This window comes from Catharus ustulatus, chromosome 25 (genome assembly GCF_009819885.2).
Source record: "Catharus ustulatus isolate bCatUst1 chromosome 25, bCatUst1.pri.v2, whole genome shotgun sequence".
In the NCBI taxonomy this organism is placed as follows: domain Eukaryota; kingdom Metazoa; phylum Chordata; class Aves; order Passeriformes; family Turdidae; genus Catharus; species Catharus ustulatus.
In genome coordinates, this window is record NC_046245.1 from 8,225,837 (window position 1) to 8,253,125 (window position 27,289).

Here is a 27,289-nt window from a genome sequence, read left to right on the forward strand (position 1 = left end):
CTCTCATCTTCCCTCAGGTTGGTGGCCCCTGAGAGCTCCTGCTGGCCCTGCAACCACCTCAGCTGGATCTTGGCAGAGTAGAAATCCATCACTGAGCAGGGTAGGTGGCCGAGCCTGGGCTGGGAGCTCGAGGGACCAGTGAGATGGACACACTGGGGTCACTGGGAGAGAGCAGGGACACACAGTGGGATCAGCTGGGGGAACTGGGAGAGATGGGAGAGGGCTGCTGTGGCACTGAGAGGGACTGGGAATGAAATTGGAGAAAATGGGGGAACACTGGGAGAGGGTGGAGTAGATTGGGGTAATGGGAGAGGGTGGCGGTGACAGCGATGGCCAGAGTTGAACTCACTTTACCAGTACGATCCTGTGCCCAGAGTGGGTCACACTCTGGGAACAGGAGGCCTTAGATGTGGCTCGAGCTGTGGCTCCATGGCCATTTGGCTGCCAGATTGCATTCAAAGGGGCAAGGAGGAGGGGAAGGTCTTCTGCATGGGATAAAAAGGATTTATTACTATGGGCAATCCATGGGGCAGAAGACAGAAATGGTGAAGGTGCAACAATTTAACTATGGGGGAGGTTCAAGGTGAAGGTACAATTTCTTAGCAAATTGGAGAAATTCTGAGGAGGGATAAAGGGTAGGATTCACGAAGGTATTGTTCAACGAGAGCTAAGGGGAAAACTGGGTCACATGGCCTAATGAGACCTCGAGTTTTAGGGGATTTCCAAAGAGGAATTCCAAGCAGGGGGTTGGCATAAAGCAGGATTGACAGGTGCTTTAGGTGGACAAGGTGGTTGGGAGGTTATAATTTTGGACTAAACCATTAGCTTGGGCAATAACAGAACATACTATTAACAAGAAGCACACTGCAGCATCTCCCTGTTTTCTGTTTAAGAAGATGAGTTGTGGCATTGTGGAATAGATTCTGTTGCTGGTACACATTTTCCTACCAGGACTGCTGTGTGGATACTGCCACATGATTGACTTCTTTGGTGGGAGAGATGGTATTTTGGACAGTTTTTAACAGAACTCTCTTCAGAATAGGAAAGGAAATTAGAACAAGGAACACAACTAAGAAAATCAACATAATGGTCCTGACAATAGAAGCTAGCCATCCTGTTTGTCCTCATTCTTTAAAGATGGAACCGAGTAAGTCCTCAGTTTCTTGTTTGATGTCTCCGATGAGTTCTTGCATTTTGTTGATGGAAGCATGGACACGTTTGCTTTTGGATATTCAGTTAAAGCAACAAAGTGCTCTGAAGTCTTCACACCCATGGCCATGTGCAAGAAACAAAAAAGTCGATGGTAGCACAATTTTATAAGGTTGCTTTCCTGGTTATTTCCTTGTCATCTAGTGGTTGATGTAAAATTTGCTTGTTTTGTAACTCAACACCCTAAGTGGCCCAGTCCACTTAGAGCTTTTGCTGAGGCTACCCCAAGGCAAAAAGGGAGAGACAGCAGATCTTTCGAAGTGTGACCAATTAAACATTTCAGAATAGCAATCTTTGTCCAAATACTTAATACTTCATTTTTGGATGATGGAAACATTCTTTTAGTTTTGCCAATTCCTAATTTTGTTGGGAGAAAACGGTGACAGCTGCCCAAAGTACATGGGCCTCCAAGAAGGTGAGAGGGGATTCCTGGCCATGCCCGACTACCGCAAATTAAGAAGGTGCCTTTGTCTAACTTTAGGGGTGGTAATTTTCAGTGGAAGATATTTTTATATGGCTGATCGCTTAGTACCAATTGGAAGCAATGTATTTTTTTTTATACTGAATAACTGAAACTAATTGGTTTTTTTTTTTTTTTTTTTATTGTGGCTGATACACGAACTGAACACAATAAGAGGGAAAGGAGGATCCCAAAATTTCAAACTCTTGGGGTTCTTCCTTAGCTACAGGTAAATTTTGGATCCAATTTCTCCATAAAATAAGTGGGTTTGTTACAGGCATTTTTGTGGAGTAAATGTTACTATTAGAACGAGTTAAGTTCAACAGGAGTTTGATGGGGCTTTCGAGAGTTCATCTCTGTGTGTAGGGTTTTTAAACTTTCTGGGTATTCATTAGGTTTAAATGGAATCCCCACTAGGCAGGGTGACAATGGGTCATCAGCAGTTGCCATCGACAGGCACATGTGATCTTGATCAGGGCCTGGCTAGGGTGACCCACACATTTTTTCTTGGCTGAGGGATGATGCATGCTTCTGAGGACTGGCACAGGAGAGTCAGGATCCAAATGGCATTCAAAAACATATTCTCTTACTCCAAGAACATTCTGGGACAAGTGCACTGAGCAAGAAACAGGATGGTGTTCTTCTGCGGAGAGGAAATCAGAGACGGGGTAAACATTAACTAAAAACATCTGACATATCATTGGGAAAAGGAACAGTCAGGGACAACTTGGCACAATCAAGTAGGGGATCGGGTTTTCTGGTTCCTTGGCGCCGGTGCCTGTGGAGGGAAGCCACAGCTACATCTTTGGTGGACTGGCCCGATCGTGGTACAGACTTGGGAATGTGCGGCTTGACCCACTTGTGAGGGACCCATCTTAACCTGGAGGTCATAGACACGCACGTGTACCTGCGACCCCAGGTGATAAACTCAAATGGTCCCTCTACTTTTGCTGTTTCAGGATTCTTTACTAAAACTGAGGGGTGTTCTTTCAATTTCAGCTGTGTGTTATTGTTGAAATGCGGACAACAGGCAGGCTTAAGTGTTCAAACGAGCAGTTCAAAAAATTCATGGTAAACAACACCTTACAGAGCTTAATTTGTGGTGGATCACTGGTGGTATTGCTTTGCTGCTGCTCTAGGACTCTCTTGAGTGACTGATGTGTCCAGTTCAATAATGGCTTGACCTGTGGGGGAGTGGGGGATGCCTGTTTTGTGTTTCACTCCCCATTTCTGCAGGAACTCCCCGAAAGCCTTGGAGGTATATGTGGGAACCATTATCTGTTTTAATTTCTTTGGGGATCCCCAGCACAGAGAAGGCTTGCACTAGGTGTTCTTGTGCATCTGGGGTTCTTCTCCCCTGTATGGGCAGAAGCACAGACCCCTCCTGGAGAAAGTATCTACCAAAACGTGGACATATTTCAGCCTGCTGAACTGCAGGACGTGAGTCACGTCCATCTGCCACACCTCACAGCTGTTGAGGCCTCTTGGATTTACATTGGCACTCAAGGTCAGTACTGTGTACCTTTGGACACTGGGACATGGAGCTACGATGGCTTTGGCCTGGTCCCGCGTTAGATGGAATTGGTGTACCAGGCCAGGTACATTTTGATGGAATTGTTGATGGCTCAACTTTGCCTGCTGAAAAATGTCTGGCAGGTTGACCATTTTGGCTGGGATGGCCAGGGCACCTGCTCTTCTGTTCCCCTCTGCGATGAAACCTGGCAGGTCGGTGTGTGACCTCACATGCATCACATAGGAAGGTTGCTCTCTGTGGGAAACAAGATAAACTAATCTTGATAGCAACTTAAAGAGGTTGGGATTAGAGGCTTCCTTTAAAACAGCATTCTTGGCTCTAGATACTACCCCTGCTACATATGCCAGATCACTGACTAGTTTAAAAGGTTCAGAAAACCTCTCGAGGGCTCTGACGACTGTGTCTAACTCAGCAATTTGAGGGGAGCCCCCAACCTCTTTAACATCTGTCTCCCATTGCTGAGTTTGAGGATCCATCCAGGTCATCACTGACTTGTGGGATGCTCCAGGCACATCTGTGAAAACTGTCACAGCATTGAGTGGCTTCTGACTTTGCTTTTCCCTGGGGACTAATTTGAATGCCAAATTAAATAATTTATGTCCAGGATTGTAAATTAGAAATTTGTCCTGGGTAGCTTAGCTATCTAGAGCAAATTGGAGTGTCTCATTTTCCTGAAGAAACTGCTCCAAAACTTCTTTTCTTAACTTACCTGATGTTAGGGTAAGTGGAGATGGATGCATGTGAAGTCACACCCTGCCAGTTCTCACATTCTTGTCCTGGCCGTCCGGATCAATTGAGCCATCAACTCTGGTTGGTGATACTTTTGGACCATTGGTGACTGAGGAATATCCACTCTATAATTAAGAACGGATCCTTCTGACCCTGGTGCCAGTTGAAAATCAGGCCATGGAGGTGTGGCAGTTCTCCCAAAACAATAAACTTAAACGGCAAGTCTGGTAGGCAGCGATGAGCTTGTTTTTTGCCATTGCTTCTTGAGCTTTCTCCAGAGCTAGCTTGGCCTCTTGGGTCAGGAGCCTAGGGAAACTCAGCTCCTCTCCCCCTTTCAATAAACTGAAAAGGGGGGCTAGGTCTTCTGTTCTCAAGCCCAGCCACGGTCTGACCCAATTTAAGGACCCACACAGCTGGTGGAGATCAGCTAAGGTTTTTGGGTTGTTTCTGATTGTCAGTTTTTGAGGAGTAATGATCCTCTTGCTAGTTTGGAGCCCCAGATACCTCCAAGGGGGCATCAGTTGAACTTTGTCTGTTTGGAGTTCGAATCCTGCAATGATCAAAGCACTGACAATTAGATCAAGCACGTGCTGTAGTGTATCATCATCAGGGGCACACACGAGCACATCATCCATACAGTGCAGGATGATGGCTTCCCTCGCTTTGGCGTGCACTGGGGACAGCAATGAAGCAACGTACTGCTGGCAGATACTGGGACTGTTCTTCATGCCTTTGTGCAAAACTTTCCAATGGTAGCGCTTCATTGGGGCTCCTGGATTGATGGAGGGAACTGAGAAGGCAAACTGTGGGGCATCGGCAGGGTCAAGGGGAATCTGGAAGAAACAGTCCTTTATACCAATAACTGCTAAATTCCAGTTTTGGGGGATCATAGATGGGGAGGGCAATCCTGGTTGAAGACACCCATGTCTTCAATGACTTTGTTAATTTCTCTGAGGGTGTGGAGGAGCCGCCAATTGTCCTTTCCCCACTTCCTGATAACAAAGACTGAGGAATTCCAATGGCTAGTGATTGGCACAATGTTGCCTTTTGCTAACTGTTCCTCTAGAAGTTCATTGAGTGTCTTCAATTTTTGTTTATTCAGCAGCCACTGACTTACCCAGACTGGCTGGTCAGTTTTCCAGTTCAGCTTCTGGGCAGGGCAACATGAACGGCCGCTATGAAAAATTCCGAGGGGTATTTGGGATTTCAATTTTCACTCCCCATTGGGACATGGTGTCTCTCCCCCACAGGGGAACTTTATAGTCTAAAATGAATGGGTATAAACTGGCCAATTGCCCATCCAGCCCTTCAATTTGGACGTTTTTAGATCATTTGGCTACTTGGGTACCCCCAACACCCTCTACTTTACATATCACAGGTTGCAATTCCCAATCTGACGGCTATTTGGTGGTGGAGATGAGCATCGTATCTGCCCCTATGTCCAACATTCCACGGAGGTGAAGGTAATCTTCACCTCTCTGGAGTCCATACTTTATCTAAGGTTTGTTTTCTGCAATGACTTCTGCCCAGTAGACATCTGGTGAAGAATCATCCACTGGCAATTCATTTGGCAATGGAATCACCTGGGTGATGATTTGGCCCCATGGAATAAAAAACACAACGCACCATGAGAATGAGTGCTTCCAGCTCTGATGTTATGATTCCGGAGAGATTGCAATCTCTTGGGGTGTGTGCTTAGTGTCTCCAAAAACGACATACTTACAGTCCAGTCCAATAAATCCTTGTCAAGTGGCACGACTTGCCAGTGGTCTGTATTAAAGAGTATGTTTCGTGTCAAGGAAACACATTAAAAGGAGCTTGTGGCTTCCAAACTTTCTCTGGGTCCTGATTTTGACCTGCTTCATTTCTTTCTACATGCGAGGCAGGCGCCCACTCCCCATCTAGTTTTTTGGAAGTGGTTGTCTCCCTCCCCCTGTGAATTTATAGGTTTATTTTGCAGAAGTTGCCTTTTTGGGGAAACTTTTGCTATGTGTCCCTCCTGCCCACAGTTAAGCACTGAAAAGGTTGTTGGTGTATTTTTGGAGCAGCAGCAGCAGCTGTTCTCTCCACTCTGTGTCCTTTTCCTCGAGGCTCTGGGATAGTGGCTCTCTTTGTGCCGGCTTCAATGATCAAGTGGAGAGTCAGAAGCAATACGAACGGCAGGCCCAGGATGATCTTGCAGATGTCATCAGCATTTGCTTGGGCCCCCTCCAATATTATCTGTTCCTATAGGGGCCAACTCTCAACCTGCCTCTCCACCTCGGCTCAGAGCCTTTCGAAAAAATCTATAAAAGCCTCAAAGGGAGACTGTTTAATACTCACATAACTTTGTTTAGGTTCTTTTGTGGGCATAAGGATAAAGGCCTTCTCGGCAGCTCTTTTCACATGTTCTAACACAGGTTCTGGTATTTTTTCAGATTGTGTTCTAGCTTGTGACCAATTCCCTTCACCACACAAGTGATCCATTGAGATATTATTGTTATCTGCATCAATGGGACAGTCAGGGCTTTGCAAGAGCTCAGGAAGGAGCTCCTGTAATAATCTTTTCCATGTCCTCTCCCACAACAGATACTCTGCTTGGGTTAGGAGACATGCAAACAAATCCTTGATATCATCAGGAACTAATATATTTGAGGAAAAGGTGGCCTTTAGAAGGCCTTTAAAATATTCACTTTTCCTCCCAAACTCCTTCTGAGCCTTGCGAAGTTCTTTTAAATGTTGATAATCAAAAGGTTCCCACCAAGCTATTCCTCTTGCCTGTGTATAAGTAAAAGATGCAGCAGAGGGAATGGTCTCCTGTACCACATTTTGTTCTTTGAGCTCATTGCTTCTGGTTCCCATGACATTGTGGGAACCTGAAGCTGGAAAAGTAGGAGAGCTGCCAGAGAAGGAGGAGGGAACAGGGATGGGACAACAACTGGAAGGGGGGGTGTTGTTTACAGGTGACATCGTGGGAACAGATGATGTCATGGGAACGGGAGACAGTGCCGGTGGAAATGAAGGGGAGGAATCCAGGGGGGTGACAGTGTTTGGGGACAGGGGAGGGGAGGGATGTGGGCAGGGGCAGGATCAGGGAATGAGAAGGGATTGGGAGCGACAGAGTGAAAGGGATTTTGGGAAGAAGAGGGAGGGGCTGAGCCACTTGGCTTCTACCATCTTGTGTCTCTCAGGAACCATTCTGAACGGCCTCAGGGAAAACTTGGGAATCTTGTTTGAGAGTATTACAGTAGTTTCACGAATACAAGCCGCACCATTTTGACTAAGATTTGGCTCCCAAACCAGAAATGTGGCTAATATTCAGGAGCGGCTAATATGTGAATAATTTTCTGACATTTACAACCTCAGAAGTGCCAGGCAGAGTGCGGAGCCGAGTCGAGCAGCTGCAAAGCCGGCATTTCGCGATTGTTACAAATTGCTACTCTGTTGCGCCGTGGGTGGAGCCTGGATCCCTGCAGGCAGCACAGGGGGTGGGGAGAGAGGCGGGAGAGCTTCCTCCTTCCCTCCTCTGCCGCAGCCCGGGGGAGAGACGAGGGGGCCCCGCGCCGCCATTGCCGCGGCCCGGGGAGGCGGTGGGGGCCCCGCGCCGCCATTGCCGCAGCTCGGGGAGCCAGCGGGGGCCCCATGCCACCATTGCCGTGGCTTGGGGAGGAGGCAGGGTGCTCCATCCCCGCCCGCCATGGCAGGAGCAGGCAGGCTCCATCCTGGCCCACCGCCGCCGCGGCAGGAGCGGGGAAACTCCGTCCCCGCCCGCCGCTGCCGCCACGGGTGCGGGAAAGCTCTGTCCCTGCCCGCCGCCGCTGCCGTAGGAGCGGGGGAAGCTCCGTTCCTGCCTGCCTGCCACCGTGGGGCAGCGCCGGGCCGGGGTGACTGAGTCCAGTGGCAGCGGCGGCTGGCCCCGAGCGGCAGCGCCGAGCGGCGGCCGGCCCCGAGCCCAGTGGCAACGGCGGCCGGCCCCGAGCGGTGGTGCCGAACGGCGGCCGGCCCCGAGTGGCGGCTGGCCCCGAGCGGCCCCGCTGAGCGGCAGTGCCGGGCTGGGCCACCTGGCCCCGTCGGCAGCCCCGAGCGGGCCGAGCCTGCACAGCCTTAGCTGAGCCAGTAAACGCCGCCCTCCCGTGGTTCTGTTACTAATTGGCAACTTTGTTGCACGCGGGTCCTCGCTGCGAACAACAGAGCGGTTTATACTCGGGTGCGGCTTATTTATGGACAAAAACCGAAATGTTTGCCAACACCCAGAGATGCGGCTTATACTCAGTGCGGCTTGTATTCGTGAATTGACTGTAACTTGAAGCAGAGGGTTAACAGCTGGCAAAGAGGGATCTGGGGAAAGGTCCTTGACAGCCTGGCCATCACTATCAAGGCAAGGGTACTGAAAAGTCTGTGGGAGGCCAGGGAATTGGTGGCTCTCCTGCGCTGCATTGCGGTTTGCCTGGCACAGACTTTCTGGTGTAGGGGACAAAGGTTTTGGATCAGGGGGCAGGGGAGCTGGGAGGATTAGTTCGAGCTTTTCCTCCACTTTCCTTTCCACAACTAACACTGACTGAATTAGCACAAATAATGATAAGAATTTAGTAACTGAGGCATCCCCTTTATTTGTTAACTCTGTCAATTTGCTTTCAACTGTGTCCCAAAGAGGAATGGCTGGTATTGCCTCAGAGGATACCCTTGGAAAGCAGAGGAAAAGTCATTGAATAAACTGCTTTAACAACTGCTTTGAAAACTCTCTTTTCCTACCCTCCAAGCCACAATGAGGAAATGAGTCCCCCTCTGCTGTGCAGACGGTTTCGCACCCACTATTCCCTGATCTTAAGCTACGTTGGCACAACAAAATTCCACTTTTCATTGCAGCAAACAGAAACAGGAGACTAAACATAAGAGCCCAGGGCCAGTTTTAGTTTCAGGGACAGGGAGCTGTCTCAGCAGCTGTAGCCTGGAGGTTCATGGGCCCCCCTTTCAACACCCGAGGGCCAATGCACCCTTCCCTCTACTTGGAGCACCCTCAGGCTAACTTGGGGGATACTCAGCCTCCTTTTGGTCCACTGGAAAATCCTCCTTCAGGAAAGCGTTCCTCAGGAGCCAGAGGGCTATCACTTCCTCCCCAAAACATGCTGCTGGAGAAAACTTTCCAGCCAGCTGCACTGCAAGGCAGCTGACAGCCAGAACTCTTGTGGATTAAGATCCACAGTTCATCCATGGGGTCTGCTCACTGGGGACCCAAACAGTGGGCACCAACTGACACAAGGCCAGATCTGAAATCACTTTGGCACACGGTCCCATGCCCAGAGTGGGTCACACTCTGGAACAGGAGGCCTTAGATGTGGCTTGAGCTGTGGCTCCACAGCCTTTTGGCTGTCAGATTGCATTTGAAGGAGGCAAGGAGGAGGGGAGTCTTTTGCATAGGATTAAAAGGATTTATTACTCTGGGAAATTTGCGGGGCAAAAGACAAAAATGGCAAAGGTGCAACAACTTAAATATGAAGGAGGTTCAAGGGGAAGGTACAAATACTTAGGATATTGGAGAAATTCTGGGGAGGGATAAAGGGTAGGGTTCACAAAGGCATTATCCAATGAAAGAGACAGGGGGGAAAACTGGGTCACATGGACTAAGGAGACCTCGACTTTTAGGGGATTTCCAAAGGGGAATTCCAAGCAGGGGGCTAGCACAAAGCAGGATTGACAGGGAATTCAGGATAGATTGACAAGGTGGTTTGGAGGGTATAATTTTGGACTAAACCATTAACCTGGGCAATAACAGAATATACCATTAACAAGAAACACACTGCAACACGTGTCTGTGCGAGCTGAGGATCCAGGTGCTTAGGAGGGAGGGAAGAACCTTTTTGGAAGGGTTTCCACCTCACTGTCTCCAAAATCTTGGTCTTTCCCCAGTTCATCAGCATTTGGCTGCAGGAGATACCCTTGGGCAATAGGAAATCAAAACCCGGGAATCACTGAGGTTGGATGTAGTGGTTTGGTTTATAAATTTGAAATTTTTTGTTGTGAGATAGGATTAGGAAGAAGACAAAAAAAGGTTTAACTTTAAATGGCATACAGAGAAAATTTATTACTAGAAACTATAAGAAAAATAAAATTAAAATAAAACTTCAGACTACTTTTTTTCTTCCACACACTTTTTTCTTTTTAATACTGAAAAAGTACAAAAACAACTCAGTTAGTTAAAACAGTTTTTTACTAATTTACTTGAAAGAGGAGAGGTTTTTTTCAGTCTATGGAGATTTCCTCACAAGAAAGTTTTTTGGTGGTTTTGATGTTACAGTCATTAGCCACCTGGGAGAATGGAAATCTGATTAATATGTAAAAAACCCTTTTTTCAGACTAACAGTTTTTCTCGTAACTTTTTTTGTGGACTATGTTAAATTATGGGGTATACTTTAATGATTATATTTTTAAACAAAACCATACTTTATGTCTGAGAAGAGAAGGTTTTTTCCTTCTCTTTTTTTGGGGGAGCAGTAAGCGGTTATCTTATTATTTAAACTTGGGGGATTACAGCAATTTTAACATTTGTTTAATAATAATGCTTTTCTTTATATTTCCAGTTGGAACAGTCATATTCATGTCATAACATTTTTATGTCTTACAGAGGAAACAAGAGTTTTTTCTCCACAGTTTAAAAAAGGAGAAATTTTAGTTCATGACTTTTCTGCTTTCTTTATTTAGGATTTGAGTTCTCTTTTTGTTTGATTTTGATGTTTTTATATTATTTCTGTGTGTATTACTATTTTGATTATGGTTTGGTTTTTTTATTATTATTTCAGAGAGAGAATAAAGTATCATCTGTAAAGGTTTACTCTGGGCACTGAAAGAGTTAATACCTTGCCCGGGCAGCAGAGGGTTCTGTGATTTTTTTCCAGGTGGGCAGTCGAAGTTATTTACCATAAAGAGTCTTTCAAGGCCCCGCTGGGGCTGGCTGAGGACTGCAGGGTTCAACCCGAGAAGCGCTGATGAGTTTCTGCTTTCATGGCTGTTCTCCAGCGCCCGCTGCACTCAATTCCAGCCGCGGGCCGGGGGTTCTTCCTCCCCCCTGCCCAGCAGACAAGGCTGTCGGGGCCTTGCCAGAACGGGGCTCAGTTGTTTTTCCCCCAGGCCGCGGGGGCAGCGGGGCGGGCCCGGCCGTTCGGAGCCGCTCCGGGCCGGGCCAGGGCAGGGTTCTGCTGAGTCGCAGCCATGCCGGGGGGGAGAAGGGATGGCAGCAACGGGCCTGGCCTTTCCTTGCCCTGCACATCGGAGTCCCTGCTGGAAAACGGGGCCCGGCGGCTTCCTGAGCTCTGAGTCAGAGCCCGCCTGCCCCTGCCCGGCCCGAGATGCTGTTACTTTGGGAGAGGCCGGCAGGGAAAGAGAACTTCCCCGGGGCTTTTTGTCTGTACATGTGTGTTTCACAGAGATGTATAAATTTGCTCATTGATGTAACAATGTGTCAGTAATAAAAATCGAATACTGATTGGTTCTGGTCAGATACAAGGGAGACTGCCCAGGTCCTGGCAGGTAAAAGATTTCAGGAAATCTTTACAAACCACTACACTGGAAAAGGCCTCCAAGACCATTCAGTATTCCTGGATGCCAAAAAAGATAGGATTCAACACAGATTTTCTGCGGTTAAAAGTCAACAAATCCGCTCTCCCCAATGGATTCCCAATGTCAGTTTGCCCTGATGGATGCTCCTGCCCTTGCATTCATCCAGATGCCCACAGGGAGACAGGATGATGCAGAGACCTCCCCAGCCAGGTGTCTCCCTAACATGGATCACCAGGACCATGGATCACCAGGGCTCTGCCCAATGGGGGTCACTGGGGATCATCCAACACCGATCCTCCCATGGGGGATGGAGCTGGAGCAGAGCACGAAGCTCTTCCCACACTCGGGGCACTCACAGGACTTCCCTTAGTGCTGGCTCCGTTGGTGTTGGGTCAAGGCTGAGCTCTGTGAGAAGCTCTTCCCACACTCAGGACACTCGTAGGGCCTCTCCCCGGTGTGGATGCGCCGGTGGAGAGTGAGGGTGGAGTTGCGATTGAAGTCCTTCCCACACACAGGGCAGCGGAAGGGCCTCTCATCTGTGTGAATCCGCTCATGTCTGATGAGAGTGGAACTTCTCTGAAACCTCTTCCCACACACAGGACACTCATAGGGCCTCTGCCCAGTGTGGATGAGCTGGTGTTTTCTCAGGTCAGACCTCCATCCAAAGCTCTTCCCACATTCCAAGCAGGTGTAGGGCCGCTTCCCAGTGTGGATCACCTGGTGCCGGATCAGATTGGAGCTGTTGCTGAAGTTCTTCCCACATTTCCCACACTTGTAGGGCTTCTCCCCAGTGTGGGTAACCTGGTGCCGGATCAGGCCATAGCTGTCGATGTAGCTCTTCCCACATTCCCCACACTCATATGGCCCTTCCCCAGTGTGGATTCTCTGGTGCCGGATCAGGCCATAGCTGTCGGTGTAGCTCTTCCCACATTCCCCACACTCGTACGGCCCTTCCCCAGTGTGGATCCTCTGGTGCCGGATCAGATGGAAGCTGTCTCTGAATCCCTTCCCACATTCCCCACACTCATAGGGCTTCTCCCCAGTGTGGATCCTCTGGTGGCGGTTCAGGCTGGAGCTATGACTGAAGCTCTTCCCACATTCCAAGCACTTGTGGGGTTTCTCCCCTCCATGAGGCTTCTCCACCAGTTCTGAGCTCTGCCTGGATCTCCAGCCACCTTCCAGGCACAGGGAGGGTCTTTCCTCCTCGCAGTTCCCTGGGCTGGGTTTGCAGCTCCTCCTTGTGAGAGATTTCTGGGGCTTTTCCTCCTCCTCCATATCTGCCTAGGGAATGAAAAATCCTGGTTTGGGGAAAAAACAAGAGGAGAGGGGCTTTGGTGGGGGTTCCTTCTTGGCCAAGTTCATCTCAGAAAGACATTGGGCATGTTGTATCTGTAAGAACCTCCGAAAACACCAAGATTCAGCCCAAAAATCTTCCCAACATCACCACACAGATCACAAACCATCTAAACACACAGATTTACCCAAACCCCCTCCAAAAGAAAAGAATTCAGCTCCTGCAAAAAACCAAAGCACCAACACTTAGCCCAATAAAGCTCAGAAAAAGCACAATTCACCTCAATGAAAATCACAGATCCCCCTCTCCGGTCCCCTGCTGCATGTGATGGGGACAACACTGGTGGGGACTGGGGAGTGGATGCAGATAGAGAGAGGGGTAGAAGCTTGTGCTGCTTCCTATTTCTGCTCCTTCTTACCCTGTGTCCCTACTCTCGCTCACACTCCTCTTCCTCCTACTATTCCTGCTCCTCCTGCACAATCCTACATTCTCCTCCCACCTGCATAGTTTGACCATTTTGTTCTTCAACCCTGCTTCTCCTTCCCTTCTCCTGCTGCCCCTGGCCCAGCACCCACTGCCGGCTCGCTCTTCCCCCAAAACCCACAGCATCCCAGCCGAGGGGCAGGGATGGAGCTGGGGCAGCTCGGTCTGGGGCAGCGCTGGGCTCTCGGCCACTCCCACGCGCACTCGGTCCCCACTGCAGCCGCTCCCACCACCACAGCGCGGGGGGCGGCCGGACTTGGCACTCCCCCCATGGCTGCATTCAAGTGACAGAGCTCCAGAGCCAGGACAGGAGAGATTGAGGAGACATTCCCTGGCCTCAGGGACAAGATGTGCTTATGGATGGGTCTGCAAGGGCAGGAGAAGGCAAAAGAGTTCCAAGACACGCTGTGATTAAGGAAAGGCAATCAGACCACGACTTACACTCTGCCTAAGGAGTGCCAAGAAGCACCACTGGTGGCCAAGTGCCGTGGCCCATCCCAAGTGTCCCTGAGCACAGAAACAGCCGCCAGCACAGCTCAGCATGGGGGGACCCCTCACCCTGGGCTCAGGGGCTCTCAAGCCCCGCACATTTGGACTTCCTGGCTGCAGCACCAGCACGGGAGGCGCCGCTGAGCCTGCACTGAAGGCAACGCAGCAGCAGCCAGGGCTCCACATCGGGCCCAGCCCCTGGGCCTGCCCACACATCCTCTGCTGAAATCCTCTGCCTGGGCACCCTCCTTTGGCATCTCCAGCCACTGGGGCCAATCCTTGCTGCCACTGCTGGAGCTTCGCTGCTTTCTGTGCCTGCACTGCCACAGCTGCTGGGGAATACAGCGGCACAATTCCACTCTGGCTCTCAGTTACACTCACACACTTGGCTCACAGTTATCAGAAAAGCACAAAAAAACTGGGCTAGTGTTGGAAAATATAGCTCACTTAAATTTTTTAAATTTTATTTCTCTACATGGTCTTGGTTTGCCTTTGCATTGGTGAAAGGAATTTGAATGGGTTTTTTAAGGGTTGTTACACCACTCAACAGAGATGAGTTTAACACCTCAACAGACTGGGAACAGCACAAAAAATACCACAAAGTAATAGACCATCAACAAAACATCCACGACCATCAGCAAACATCGAGGAACACTTATCCAAAATGCGGCTGTGGAGAGTTGGAGACACCTGGCCCACCAAAGGCTGAGAAGGGAATCCAGGAGTGGGACCTAATTAACACCAGAGGAGGAGAAATCAAAGTCCAATAAGAAACCAAATATTAACAGCTATGCAATTTGGAAGCAATGCACATTAAACCAATGGATTCAGTGGGTTCAGACTCTATAAAGTTTAAGTAAAATCTAGTAAAACGCTGTCGTGATTTGGAGGACAGGTACTGCCAAGAAAATGCAGGAGCTCCTCCCAAAATGGAGAAAGCAAACCCCCTCCCTCCAATGTATTATAATTTGGAAATTAAGGGGTTCTCAGGCAAAGATATGGGTTTGGGAATAACAGTTCTTTACTAATATATCTACATGACAACAAAAACAACACCACCTATGAAAATTAGCGACAAAACAGAACAGTGTAACTCAGTTCCAGTCCTTCCCGGCCGCAGACGCTGTCTCCCTGCTCTCAGTCCCGGTGGCGGTGGGGCAGGGCAGGTCCCCCGCAGCCACGGAGGGCAGGAACAATGGCAGCAGCGGCCCAGGATGGAGAGGGAGAGAGGAGGGACTCCCTCTGCTTACTGTGTGGAGTGTGGTGCTCGCCTCTGTCCAGAGGTGGCAGGCTGGATCGGAAAAAAGCAGCAGTGCAGCAGCGAACGTGGCTCCCTGCGTTGGGAATGCCAGGGGGTGGTAGGTCACAGCCCTCGGACATCTTCCTCCAACCACCACGGTCCAGCGAGTCCCCCAGAGCACAATTAGCTCTCCCCCTCCTTCCCCCACCCCACCCCGGTCTCCCTGGTGTCCTCCCCACCCTTCCTTTTGTCCTTAAACATCATCCTAGGGTGTAGCTAACAAGTTTCTTAACATTACAATGGGGAAAATTCCACAGAAAAAGGAAGAGGACAACCCAACCCCCAACAAACTCACGTGTCAGGGAACGATTTTCTCTGCATCCCCCACCCCTGGGAAACGTGGATGAAATGATTTCTGTAGCACATCCTGACCAGAATCAAGCAATGCCTTGACTCTCTAACACCAAAGATATTTTTGGAGAGTTTCTGTTTTTCCCGCAGTTCCAGTGACAAGATTACACCATTAGAATAATTTTTCAAAATAATCCTACTTTTTTACTGACAGTCAGGTTTAGGCCAGGGGTGTGATAATAAATTTTTACTCTTAGCAGAAGAAATAGAAAAAACTTGATTGCACTGGAATTTTTTTGTATATATTTGTGGGTGGCTCTTAGTCATGGCAAAATTTCCTTATGGGTTTTTGGATGCTCACCTTTAGGATGGATTTTGCAAAACCAGACAAGCTTTAAAGGTGCTGCTTTAACACATAAACAGTTAATAGAACACAGTTAAAAAGGAAAAAAAAAAAAAGCAGATTGTGGGGGGGGCCACATGTCATTCAATGGCTGCTCAGGAAGAGAAGCATTGGTTGCAGACAGCCAGGAGAGGAGATTAAGAAATGCAAATTAACTCTGCTGGAGCAAAGTGTGGAAAATGTACCAGGGTCTTCTTGCCTGGGGGAGCAATTGGGCTGATTCCCTCTGTCCCTCACCCCAAGCTCTGCCTGCTGGCACAGAGGGAATTTGCACAGCTAAAGGCAGAGCCCACAGTGAGGATATCTGACTGCAACAGAAACTGGTTAAGCTGCAAAGGGAAACAGCAAATGCAGAATGTTGTGAAAACTTCACGAAAAAAGTGGGGGAGAATCATCCCTCTCCCCACTCCAACATGTGCTGTCACTGTCTAGGTCATACAGGGTGTATTAGAGCACTGGGGTGTTTTTGCTAGTCCAGAGAAATCAGTTGGGAATCCAAGTATTTGATGATTTAATTAGAGAAAAGTGGTCACTTGATGCAGCCCTGGCTGGAGGGAGTGACCAAAAATGGGGAAAAGATGAACAGACACCAGAACAAATCCTAAAGCACCATAGACCAGCCCCTGGGAACCCTAAAGAATTCATAGCAGGAGAAAGAAAATTAATCCATAATTTGAGTGGCATAATTAGGTTAAAAAATGTCCTTGCAATAATAACCAACCAGACAGCTCCAGCTCCTGACCTTCCTGTCAACCAATCCACTGACATGAAGAATGAGACATTTTGCCATGGGATGGCATCAGATTATCTATTAACAGAAGGAAGAGGAGATTTTGGAAAATTAAATTACTCAAACTGCTGTTTGTAAATAGATGACAATGGAAAAGTGGTTAAACAGATAACAAAGGAAATAAGAAAATAGCTCATGTGCTGGGGAAATGATGGAATTGGGACACATTTTCATGGCTCCCTGGCAGACCACGGATTAAACGAATGCTGTTCCTCCTCTGATGTGCTGCAGCAACTCTTATCTTTTTCCCATGCACGACACCTTGCTGAGTGCAGCTCATTCAGCAGGTGAGCAAGGGGATGCAGGTGGCAGCCAGGCCTCCTGATCCAGAAACGGCTACAAAAGGACAGGGAGTGAGGTCACTGAGAATAATCCCAAAATCAAAGAGGACCAAGGAAGGAAAAACAGAGTCAATGAGTGAATCTGCTTGGAGACAGGGCCGAGAACTTGTACATGAGAAAGCAATGGCAGAAATCTTCATTTTCAGAAAGTTAAATATTGCTAATTGACAGGGACTGCTGCTCAGCCAAGATCCGGCTCCATTCCTGAATTTCGAGAAGGAGAAACACTGAACAGAGCCGTGAACATCGGATGTTATACAAAATGAAAGAGTGCATATTAACAGGGACATGCAGCAGGCAGATCGGGAAGTCTGAACCTTCCAAGTACCTCAGCCAGTGGGGAAAGGGAGAGGGAGATGCAGCCGGGAAAATGAGGATAAAAAGGAGGCTGCGTTTTAGAGACCGCATGGCAAATGCCGCATGGCCTCTCCCTTTGTTCAGGAATAAAGTCACTTTTCCAGGACTCCTCTGTCTCCTTTGGGCACACAAACCTCTGGCGACGGGAATTTGGCGCCCAGCCCCGGGCCCAGGGCAGCCACCTCTGTGCTACCGCCAGGAACCGGGACGAGCCAGCGCTGCTCCGGCAGCGGCTCCTGCCGAGGCCCCAGCGGGAAGGAGAGCGCGGGCAGCCGCTCCCGCAGCGCCCTCAGCCCAGGGGGAACACGGGCCGGCCACGGCACAACGAAGCCGCCAGAGCCCCCTGCCGCCCCCTGGGCCCGCCCGCAGCGAGCCCCGAGCCCCCGCAGAACCAAGCACAGCCCTCACCTGCGCTGGGGCCGCCTCCGAGCTCCGCCGCCGCCTCACCGAGCCCGCACAGAACCCCTCACCATGGCGCCTGCGCTGCCTCACGAGCGCCCTGGGGGCGGCCCCGGGCTGGGCTTGTCCCGCTCTGCCCAATCAGCGCGCGAGAACGAGGAGTGACGGCAGAATCAGCCAATGGCAGCGAGGGGCGGGCTGGCCCATCCCCGCAGCAGCCCCGGGGCTCTCTCAGCCCGTTCGCGCTCCCAGACTGGGGCAGGGCCCGGCCCGGGCTGAGGCCGAGGAGCCGCTGCTGCCCTGAACCGCCGGGAGCTCGGCCTGAGCTGGAGCTGAAGGCGCTCGGAGCGCCCGCCGAGGCCGGGATCGAGTAAGGACCCACCTGCAGTTCCAGCCGGAGCAGGGGATACCTGAGAGATGCCCCGAGCTCGTAGGAAGGCCCTGCAGGGCCATGGAAGTGGCTCCTGGCGGGACTTGTGAGCCCATGGGGGATCCCCGCTGGAGCAGCCTGTTCCTGAGGGACTGTGTCCCGTGGCGGGGAGCCCGGGCTGGAGCAGAACAAGGATTCCTGTCCCTGAAGGGGAGGCTGTGACATGACCTGACTGTGACCGCCATCCCCTGTGCCTCTGGGTGGGGAGGGAATATGGGATGAAGTTAAGCCTGGGAAGGAGGGAGAGGTGGGGGGAAAGATCTTTGTTTACGATTTGGCTAATTTGTCATTATCATGCTCTGATTTGTTTTATAAGAAATTCAATTAATGTCCCCAAGTCAAGTGTGTAGTAACTCTAAGCAGTGATTGAACTGTCCCTACCTTTATCCAGATCCCCAAGTGTTTGCTCATGTGTTCTGTTCCCTACCCAGGGTAAGGAGGGAAGTGACAGAGAGGTTTTGGCCTCTTTCAGACATCTCTTCCTCCGGCCCGGGCTCCTACCGAGCCTGCAGGTGGGTCCCGGCTCTATCCCGGAATGAATCCCAGCTCCCACCGCGCTCAGCTCCCGCTCACCCCGAGTTACCGGTGGTTCAGGACAGCAGCGGTTCTTTGCCCTAATGCACGGGCCGGGACCATCTCCGAGACAGCTCCTCAGGCGAGGTTTGCGAGAAATGGCGGAGCTCGGGGAGGGGAGTGCGTGCCGTGTGCAGAGCCCTCCCCTCGCTGCGATTAGCTGATTCTGCCGCCACTCAATGACCACGCGCGCTGATTGGACCGAACGGGCATAAGCCCGGCCCCGTCGCAAGGGCGCACCTGGCGCGACAAAGCCGCCGGTGACGGAGCGACTGTGCGGGCCGAGGAGCGGCGGCAGCGGCCGAAGCCCGGTGAGGCGGCAGCGGAGCTCGGAGGCAGTCCTAGCGCCGCGTCCCGGGAACGGGGCACACACCTCTGTCCTACTCACAGGAAGCGGGACGAGCCAGCGCTGCTCCGGCAGCGGCTCCTGCCGAGGCCCCAGCGGGAAGGAGAGCGCGGGCAGCCGTTCCCGCAGCGCCCTCAGACCAGCGGGAACACGGGCCGGCCACGCGACAACGAAGCCGCCAGAGCCCCCTGCCGCCCCCTCCGCCCGCCCGCAGCGAGCCCCGAGCTCCCGCAGAAGCGAGCGCGGCTCCCACCTGCGCTGGGGCCGCCTCCGAGCTCCGCCGCCCCCGTTCCCGGACGCGCCCAAACAACCCCAAAATGGTGCCTTTGCTGCCTCACGAGGGCCCTGGGAGTGGCCCCGGCGACGGGCTTTTCTCCGCTCTGCCCAATCAGCGCGCGAGAAAGAGGAGTGACGGCAGAATCAGCCAATGGTAGCGAGGGGCGGGCTCTTCCGGGATTGGCCTCACAACACAAACAAAGTTCTCCGCAGCTGCCGGCACGCCTTTCCCAGCCCTGAGTGTTCGCTGGCTCCGGCTCAGCGGAGAGGCCTGGAGACTCACTTCTGTTACCGCTAATTAGGAGCGTCAGTGCAAGGTTTTGACTTGCCCCCCAAAAAGGAAAACTTCTCCAAATCCCTGTTGGTGATTGCGAGACGGGAGTGATTTCTGGCAAACAATCTAAAAATTCAGGGCAGGATAATTAGAAGTAAATGAAGACCCTTCAAACCAGCTTTCCCCCACCCTTCCCTCCTTCCAGCTGCACCTCCTACCCCGGCAGTGCAGGGTGGGAGAAGCAATGCTTCTTTTAAACTTTCAGAGGTTTATTAATCCTTAGTATAAAAATATAACAAATGACTGAGGAAAGAGAAAAATCAGTGCTGGGAACACAGGACTAAACCCCCCGTGCTCACCTACAGAATGGATGTTCTGCTTTTTATGCCCCCCGACCCTCCCAAAGTCTTGTCGGTGAACTCCTTCTCTGCCGTCCATTGCTGGACACTTTCTTACAGCTTGACTGGAGCTCAGGTGTAGGAACAAGCCAGCCCTGCCCAAGTGCCCGACTATCTAAGCCAGGTGGTGACAACAATACAAGGGGGAGGGGAAAGAGGATTATGGGAGGATATACTACAGTAACATCACTAGAGATCCTCAAAATTTATTTTTAACATAATTACAGTATTCATCTTTTAACAGTGAGAGCCAACCATCACACTGCTAATCTACAACAACACGGGCTATGCTTATCCCCCAAATCAGAGGATTATGGAGCCAGCTCCAGTCCCCCCAAATCAGTGGGGCAGACACTACCCCCGGACCCTGTGGGTATTGCATCAGTTTAATACATGTTTACAAAAGGTTATGCATATTCAGACATTTTAACATAGTTCTTCCCCAGTCCCACGTTTTTCAAGAATATGCTGTTGTCCTAGTCCTGATCATTTGTTACTTTTCAATATATTCAACACTTTTCAATTCCCTCGTTGGTTAAATGTTAACATGTCAACAACTCTTCACCAGCATTGGTATCACAACACAACATTCACATTAGAAGATCTCTAAACTTTAGCAAAACTTCTTTTATAACAGTCAACCTTATAAAAAACATAGTATTCACTCTAACAATTGATAAAGCCAACACTAATATATTTATCACAGTGGCCTTGAGTTTCGAGCCGGGCTTGGGCTAGGGAGTGTGACTGGGGCTGCCATTGGGCTTAGGTCCAAGAATGGTGTTGGCCTTTGGGCAGGAATTGGGGCTGAGTTCAAGCTAAAGCTGGCATTGGAGTGTGGGCTGGTGCTTGAATCTGCACTTAGGGCTTGAGACTGCCATTGGGGTTGGGCTTAGAGTTGCAGTTGGGGCTGGCTTTTGGCTTAGGGGTAAATATGGTATTTGGTAAATGGCTGAGCATTTGGCAAGGGGCTGGAATTGGGGATGGTCTTTTCAGTTAGGCCAGGGTTTTAGATTAGAGCTAGAACTGGGGTTAAGGCTAAATGCGCCATTTTCCTTAGGCCTGGTCTGAGATGGGCTCTGGGACTGCACAAGTCTGGAACTGGGATGAGATTAAATCCAGGAGTGTGAGTGTGTCTGAACATGGAGTGAGATTGAGATCAGGATCAGGGTGAGCTTTGGGACCGAGTGCATGCCCAGAGGGACAGGGGAGATGTCACTGCAGGATGTCCCTGGCATTGTCACAGCCCTGCTCAGGCACCACTAAAAGGCAGCAGGAGCTGCCTGCTCCCACACCCAGGTGCTCCCAGCACCTGGAATATCCCTCTGTCCAGTCTGTTCTGCTCTCCTGGACATGCTCCCTCCAGGCTCTTTGTCACCTCCTCGATGGCAGAGCATGGCATATTGAGTGGCTTCCAGGACCCTGCAGAGTCCTTGAGGAGAGCAAGCCTTGCTTGGCAACACCCAAATTCTCTCCCTGTCATACACAGCATTGCCATCCTGCATCCAATCCCATCACTGTGCCACTTTCTGGGAAGAAAGGAAGCCCAGTCAAATCCAAACCAGTGGGAACATTCAGACAGTTCTCTGAGAAAATCCTAATTTATTTAACACTAATGCTCCTAAGAAGATCAGATCTCCGAATATTAACACATTCCTGGCAGTCAGAGGCCATCTGACCAGTAGAGTGGGGGAGCTTTCCTGCAGATGGAAGAACCTCCTTGGTTTCATGTGAATCTTTCCTGCTGCAAAGCATGGGGGGTTCCCCACTGGAACAGGGACAGCGTTCTGGGAACTGACTGGAGGCTGGACACAAGTGGCTCCAGGACACTTCCTGCCAGGACACTGCTTCTGGGAACAGCTTCTTGGACACGGCTGGGCTCCCCTTTTTACTTCCGGGCTTTTCCTGTCCATCTGCATCCTCAGGGATGAGGCTGTTTGTCTCCTAGCCATGGTTCTGAGGGAGCAGGGACGCCTGTCCAAAGGGCTGCCACCCTCTGCACTCTGGCAGTTCTCACCCAGGCTCTGGCAGGGGTGAAGGCTCTTGCAGAAATATCCCAAAGCTGGAGATCTCCCTCACCCTGCTCCTCCACTGCTGATACCACAGAATTCCCTGCACATGGGAACATCACCTTTTCTTCTGGAGGAACCTGTTCCAGCACAACACCAAGGGTCTTCTCCTGTGGCACCGCCACAGCATCCTGAAAGCGGCGTACTAGGAAGTGACAGCTCCTGGAAATTGCTGCTGTGTGTCTGGCTGCAGGAAACCCCTTCTGGAATGCCCTTGGGATCCATTTTTGGATTTTCCTGGCCAATTTGCATTGATTGCCAGCGAAAATCGCCAGGGTGCCGCGGGAGCAGCGGCCAAAAGCGTTGAGTGGCGGCCACCAAACCCAGCCCAGCAACTCCCGGTGTTCCCCAGCCCAGAGGTGCCGTGGGCAGCGTGGCCGAGGGTGGAGAACCAGCCTGGCTGTGCGGGAGGGGTCTCGGAAAGCGCGGAGCTTGCCAGCCCAGTCCAAGCTGCTCTCGGCACTGTGCAAGGGCTCGAGTCAGGGGCTTCTCCAGGCCCCCCCCCATGAAGCCGCCGCCGCGCCGAGCGGGATCGGAGCGGGCGGAGCCGCGGAGCACCGGGCTGGGGGCGGCGGCGCCGGGCGCGGTTCGCGGGGGCCGCCGCTGGAGAGCGGGGCTGAGCCGGGGGCACCCGAACTGTGCCGGGTTCCTGCGGGATCCGCCGGCAGAAAAAACAACACGGGCCCGCAAGAGCCCACGGCGGGGAGGGGCTTTTCGGCAGCTGCCCCACGCTGAGAAGCCAAAAGGCACCGGCAAGGGGGAGGGTGCCGGGCTGGAGCGGTTCCCCTGGAATAGCCGCCGGCACAAAGCCGTGGGACCGGGGCGCCGAGCCAAGGAGGAGAGGAACGGCGGAACCCACCAGGTGCTATGGGGTCCCTGGATCGTCGGGAAATTGTTTTTACTTTTCGAGAGGAATGTAAAACCTTTTTTCCTTCTCCTTTCCTTCTTTTTCCTTTCTTTCTTGTCCGTTCTTCTCCTTCTAGCTGATTGGGAAGGCAAGCTTTTCTTACGAGGAGCTGTACTTGGCTGTCAGGAAGGCTTTTGTTGTGAGAACAGTGATTGGCAGGAAGAATGGGACTAAGAGCAAGTAAGGAATCCCCAAGGGGAAAAAGAAATATGAAGATATCAGAGATATACCCTTAAATAGCACTCTGGGAAGAAAACTAGCCATGTGGAAATATGGCTTCAGCACCAAAGAAGTTAAGATGGTACAGTACTGTATAATAGAATAGACTAAGAGAGAAGTTAAGTCCAACTATATGTACTGGCGGTGAGATGAGTCAAATGAGGAATGGATATGTCAGGTGTTAAACATCCATGTAAAAGCTAAGGAACAACCCTGGTAGAGATCTGGGAGAGGGGATTTCTCACTGAACAACCTTTCCAGCTCTGGCCTCTCAGTCCTGAATCTCAAGGGAAAGCTACTCTGTACAAACAGAAAATCCTGGATTTGGGAAAAACACTGGCTTGGGCTGTGCTTTGTTTTCCTCCTCCCTTTTGCCACCTCCTGCCTTTTTCTCTCTCTCTAACACTAAATTTTAGCTGTACCCTTTCCCTCAGATAATTTAACTGCTTACCATATCAAGTGTAACAGTTGTTCTCCACACAAATTTAACACCAGCAGCTGCTACTTCTCGTTCAGGTGAAGATCAGAGCCTGAATGCAGTGATTTCAAAATGAATAAATCACCTTTCCCTCTTTCAGTCCACAATGAGCTACTGCCACCTGCACTTCACCTTCCCTTCCTCTCCTGAGCCACCCAACAGCCCCACTGGGATAGCAGGAGCTGGGCCTGGGAACTGCTGCCTTTGGAGCTGCATCTCCTCCTCCCATGGCCGCTGCTCAAAGCCCAGAAGTGCTCTGGGAACTTGAAGTTCTGGCAGCTGGGTTAGAGCCTACATGGGAGGAGGAGACGGTTCACCAGAGTCCTTCTACTGCTGTGCCAGCTCCAGGGCAAAGACTGCAATGGAAGCCAGCCAATGGACAAACCCCATCTGCTCTGCCCATCCTGGGGGAATGAGCTGCTGCAGAGGGGAAGATTTGGGTGGGAATGTGGTTCTCTAAGAAAGCCATAACTAAATGCTTGCATGGGGCTTTTGGCTTCTGGAGCAGTGGGGTAGGGCTGTTGGTTCCTACCCCTACATTCCATGATGAGTAAGGGGTGAGGGATGCCATGTGTGCTGTGCACTGGCAGTGAGCCTCAAGAAATCCGTCTAATCCTCTCCTTCAAGCTACTCAAGGTCCTGGGAAAGATGGGACCAAATAAATAAAAAGGTGCTCAGTTTGGTGCCCCCCTGCCTTTGTGGGGTGAGGGGCAGGAGGCAGAGGTCCAGCATGGTCTCTCTCTGACCTTTCCTTTGAGACAACACTGTCTGCTCCCACAGCAAAGGCACTGAGGGGCTCTTTGCCCCCACCAGTAGGAAGTGGCTCTGCTGACCCCACTAAGAGTGCTGGAAGATCAGTCTGTGAACTAAACAGTGGCATATTGCCCAGAGGGGGGCAGCAGGCAGTAGATGTGCCTCCATTCTCTTTCCAGGACCCCACTGGCAGTGCTAGAACATCGGTCTGTGAGGCTGAGCAGTTGAATATTGCCTGGGAGGGTGGCAAGCACTGGATGGGACTCGTCTCATGTCAGCACTGGCCTGGCCTTTCCTGTTTGTGCAGAGTGAGCTCACTGTTCACTGTGGGTGCTCTCTTTGCAGCACAGATTCTCTGTGTGTTGTTTGCACTGGCAGGGAGATCTCTAGGTTGCCTTTTGTTTCCTCAATAAAGGTGAATGATGGTGGGCAGAGCTCTGTAGAGAGTGAGATGAAGAAAGGAACAGGATTGGTTGCCCCTAAGACCATCAGGGGAGAGGAACCATCCCAATGTCCCCCCCTAAGCCTCACCAGAGGGAAATAACCAAGAAATTGTCCCCGAAGACAGGGTTCTGTGTAGCCTTGTGTTACCTGCAGGAATGCAGGACCTATCTTCGAGTGTGTGTATGGGGAAGGGTTGGGGAAGTGAGAAGAACTTCTTGTGACATATTTTAACTAATTGTAGGCATGAACTGAGCCACAATGTCCCACCCATAGTCCCCTCTCCTGTCCCCATCCCCACTGTGTCATGATCCCACAGAGAGACCCACAGGGGGGGTCAGGGCCAGGAGGGCTCTGGAAAAGTGCTGTGCATGTGTGTGCCAGTGTGCCCAGCTCTGTGTGCACACAGACACCGCAGTGCACACGTGTGTCAGTGTGCAGAACTGCACACACGTGCATTTTCTAGTGTGCCCAGATGGAAGTGTACCCGTCCTACTTTGCACAGTGTACATGTGTGTCTGTGTGTCTGTCTCTCTGTCACTGCGGGCTCAGCTGGATGCAGTGGCCCCTGGCTCCCTGTGTACACTGTGTTCTTGTAGGGAGAGGAATTGACCCCTAAGTATAATTTTGCTAAAAATGTATATAAGGTTGTGTACAGTGATTTCTATCAAATTTAGTGTGTTTAAGTTTCCATTGAATCCCTGTAATCCGTGCATGCTTTGCACGGGTGTTTCTGAATGGCAGTTTGTTCTCTAAATAGATTTCACTGTCATGTCCAAAGTTTTGATTTATACTGACCTTTTAAATCTAACATACCAAACAAGAGTGTTTCAAATGCACCAAGTCACAAGTGGCATCATTATGTGCATCCACTGCTCTCGCCCACATCCCCTAGAAACTACAGCCATCAGGACAAGAGGCCATGCCAGGTGCAAACCTCTCTATAACTGTAATGCTCCCTCAGCCAGTTCCCTTGTGTCAGCAGTGGTGGGCAACTGCCTTAGGGTGAAGCATGTGGGGCAGTGCTGGGGTGGAAATAGCCATGAAGAATAGAACTGCCTGCTAATCTGGCTTTGTTCAACAACGCTTCCTAAGTCTCTGCTCTCCACCTTTGTCTGAGTCTCAGACACATTAAGCATTTCAGTTCCTTGTTCACAACAGGACACAACAGGAAGCTGCTGTGTAGAAAAATGCTACCTGATGTACATTGTTTGCAGTGTGTGTCTTTTAGAGAAAGAGCAGCTTTTAACCCCTCAGTGGGGAGGTCCCTTTCAGGTACTGCTCACCACTGAATGGGCTCTGGGAACTGCAGAGTGGGAGTGGACTCGTGGCAACAGAATGAAAGGCCCAGCAAAAGAACCCAAAGAATAAACTATAACATCCAGATGGGGTGAGATAGAATTGACTCTCAAGCAGAGACCAAGAGATAACCAAAGAAGTACGAGGACATCCGAAAAGGGGGTCAAGCTTCCACCAGCCAGCTCAAAGATTGGTTTAACAACACTTTGGTGGGGTTTTTGAACCATATCAGTTATTAATGTAATTGTCCTGTTTTAATGGATGAAAATTACAAGCATCTGTTGAGGGAAAGTTCACACGGAACCGTAAGAAGTGCTGGGGCTGTTTCCTTAGGAACCAAAAAGTGGAGTCAGACAAGAAATAGAGAGCAAGACCGGGCTGGCCCCTGTGTTCACCACTGAGAAGATTGTACAGCCCTGTACATGGCAACCCTATAGCCATGGTAAGGTGCGGGCAAAAAGGCCATAGCAGACCTCTGCCATTCCTCAATTGGTGTTTAACAGGTAAGATACACCTGCTATGGGCAGTTACCCCATCAGCATGGAAATGGCCACACCAGACCTCTGGGATTCCCTTTTGTCCATTATGAATAATTTGGGCCTAAGGAAAAGCTGAGATTTTTCTGTTCCCACTGTCCTCACCCACCTTAACAGATGCTAGTATGAAAAAACTCAATTTTGAAAAGTAAGAATGAATCCTCAGAATTGAAAATAAGAGTCAATTGTTTGAGCCAAATGCCATATGAGAAGGAAAAATGATCCTGGGAGTGTTGCTCCCGGTGCTCCAAAGCGGACGCTTGGAGAGGGCAGGCTGAGGCAGGAGAGCGTCCTAGCAGGGACCCAACACCAGAAGAGGCAGCTCCCGGCGCTGGGATGGCGGGGCGAGGTTTTCCAGCAGCTTCTGCTCCGAGAGCCAAAAGCGAGCGAGTGCCAGCACTGCCCCCAACTCTCCTTTACCCGCCTCGAACCTCGCGCACTTCCAACCCTTCCCCCCACAGCCCTCGCCCACCGCCCTCCTCCGAGAGAAACTCCCAAAAAACCCAGGGAAGCTCTCCCTGCCCCATCTCAAGGTCTCTAGGACCGAGCCATCAGTGCTCCTTAGCATGTCAATGGGAAAAAATTCCACAGGCAGAGAGGGAAGGAAAAAAGCAACCCCCAAGAGCCGGCTTGTTCCTACACCTGAGCTCCAGTCCAGCTGTAAGAAAGTGTCCAGCA

The 27,289-nt window shown here is 50.8% G+C and overlaps 2 protein-coding genes across 2 annotated transcripts in view; both read right to left on the reverse strand.

Moving 5' to 3' along the window:
* The window catches only part of LOC117007151 (DLA class II histocompatibility antigen, DR-1 beta chain-like), a gene marked incomplete at its 5' end in the record, with an annotated part of 28,360 nt that extends 8,701 nt beyond the window's left edge, over nucleotides 1-19,659 (reverse strand). The window contains one exon of the mRNA XM_042779974.1: nucleotides 19,215-19,659. Coding sequence (XP_042635908.1) covers nucleotides 19,215-19,659 — 445 coding nt within the window. The remainder of the gene's footprint in view (nucleotides 1-19,214) is intronic.
* LOC117007148 (zinc finger protein 180-like) lies at nucleotides 8,491-18,703 on the reverse strand. Its single transcript, XM_033080087.1, has 2 exons — nucleotides 18,616-18,703; nucleotides 8,491-12,763 (listed from the first exon to the last, which is right to left on the reverse strand). Exon 2 carries the CDS (start codon nucleotides 12,738-12,740, stop codon nucleotides 11,832-11,834), a length of 909 nt encoding a protein of 302 aa, XP_032935978.1. The 5' UTR covers nucleotides 12,741-12,763; nucleotides 18,616-18,703; the 3' UTR covers nucleotides 8,491-11,831.
* Nucleotides 19,660-27,289: the final 7,630 nt, after the last annotated feature.

What these genes read in the sequence shown, in the direction of transcription:
- LOC117007148 (XM_033080087.1), bottom strand. Translation starts at nt 12,740, where the DNA reads ATGGAGGAGGAGGAAAAGCCCCAGAAATCTCTCACAAGGAGGAGCTGC.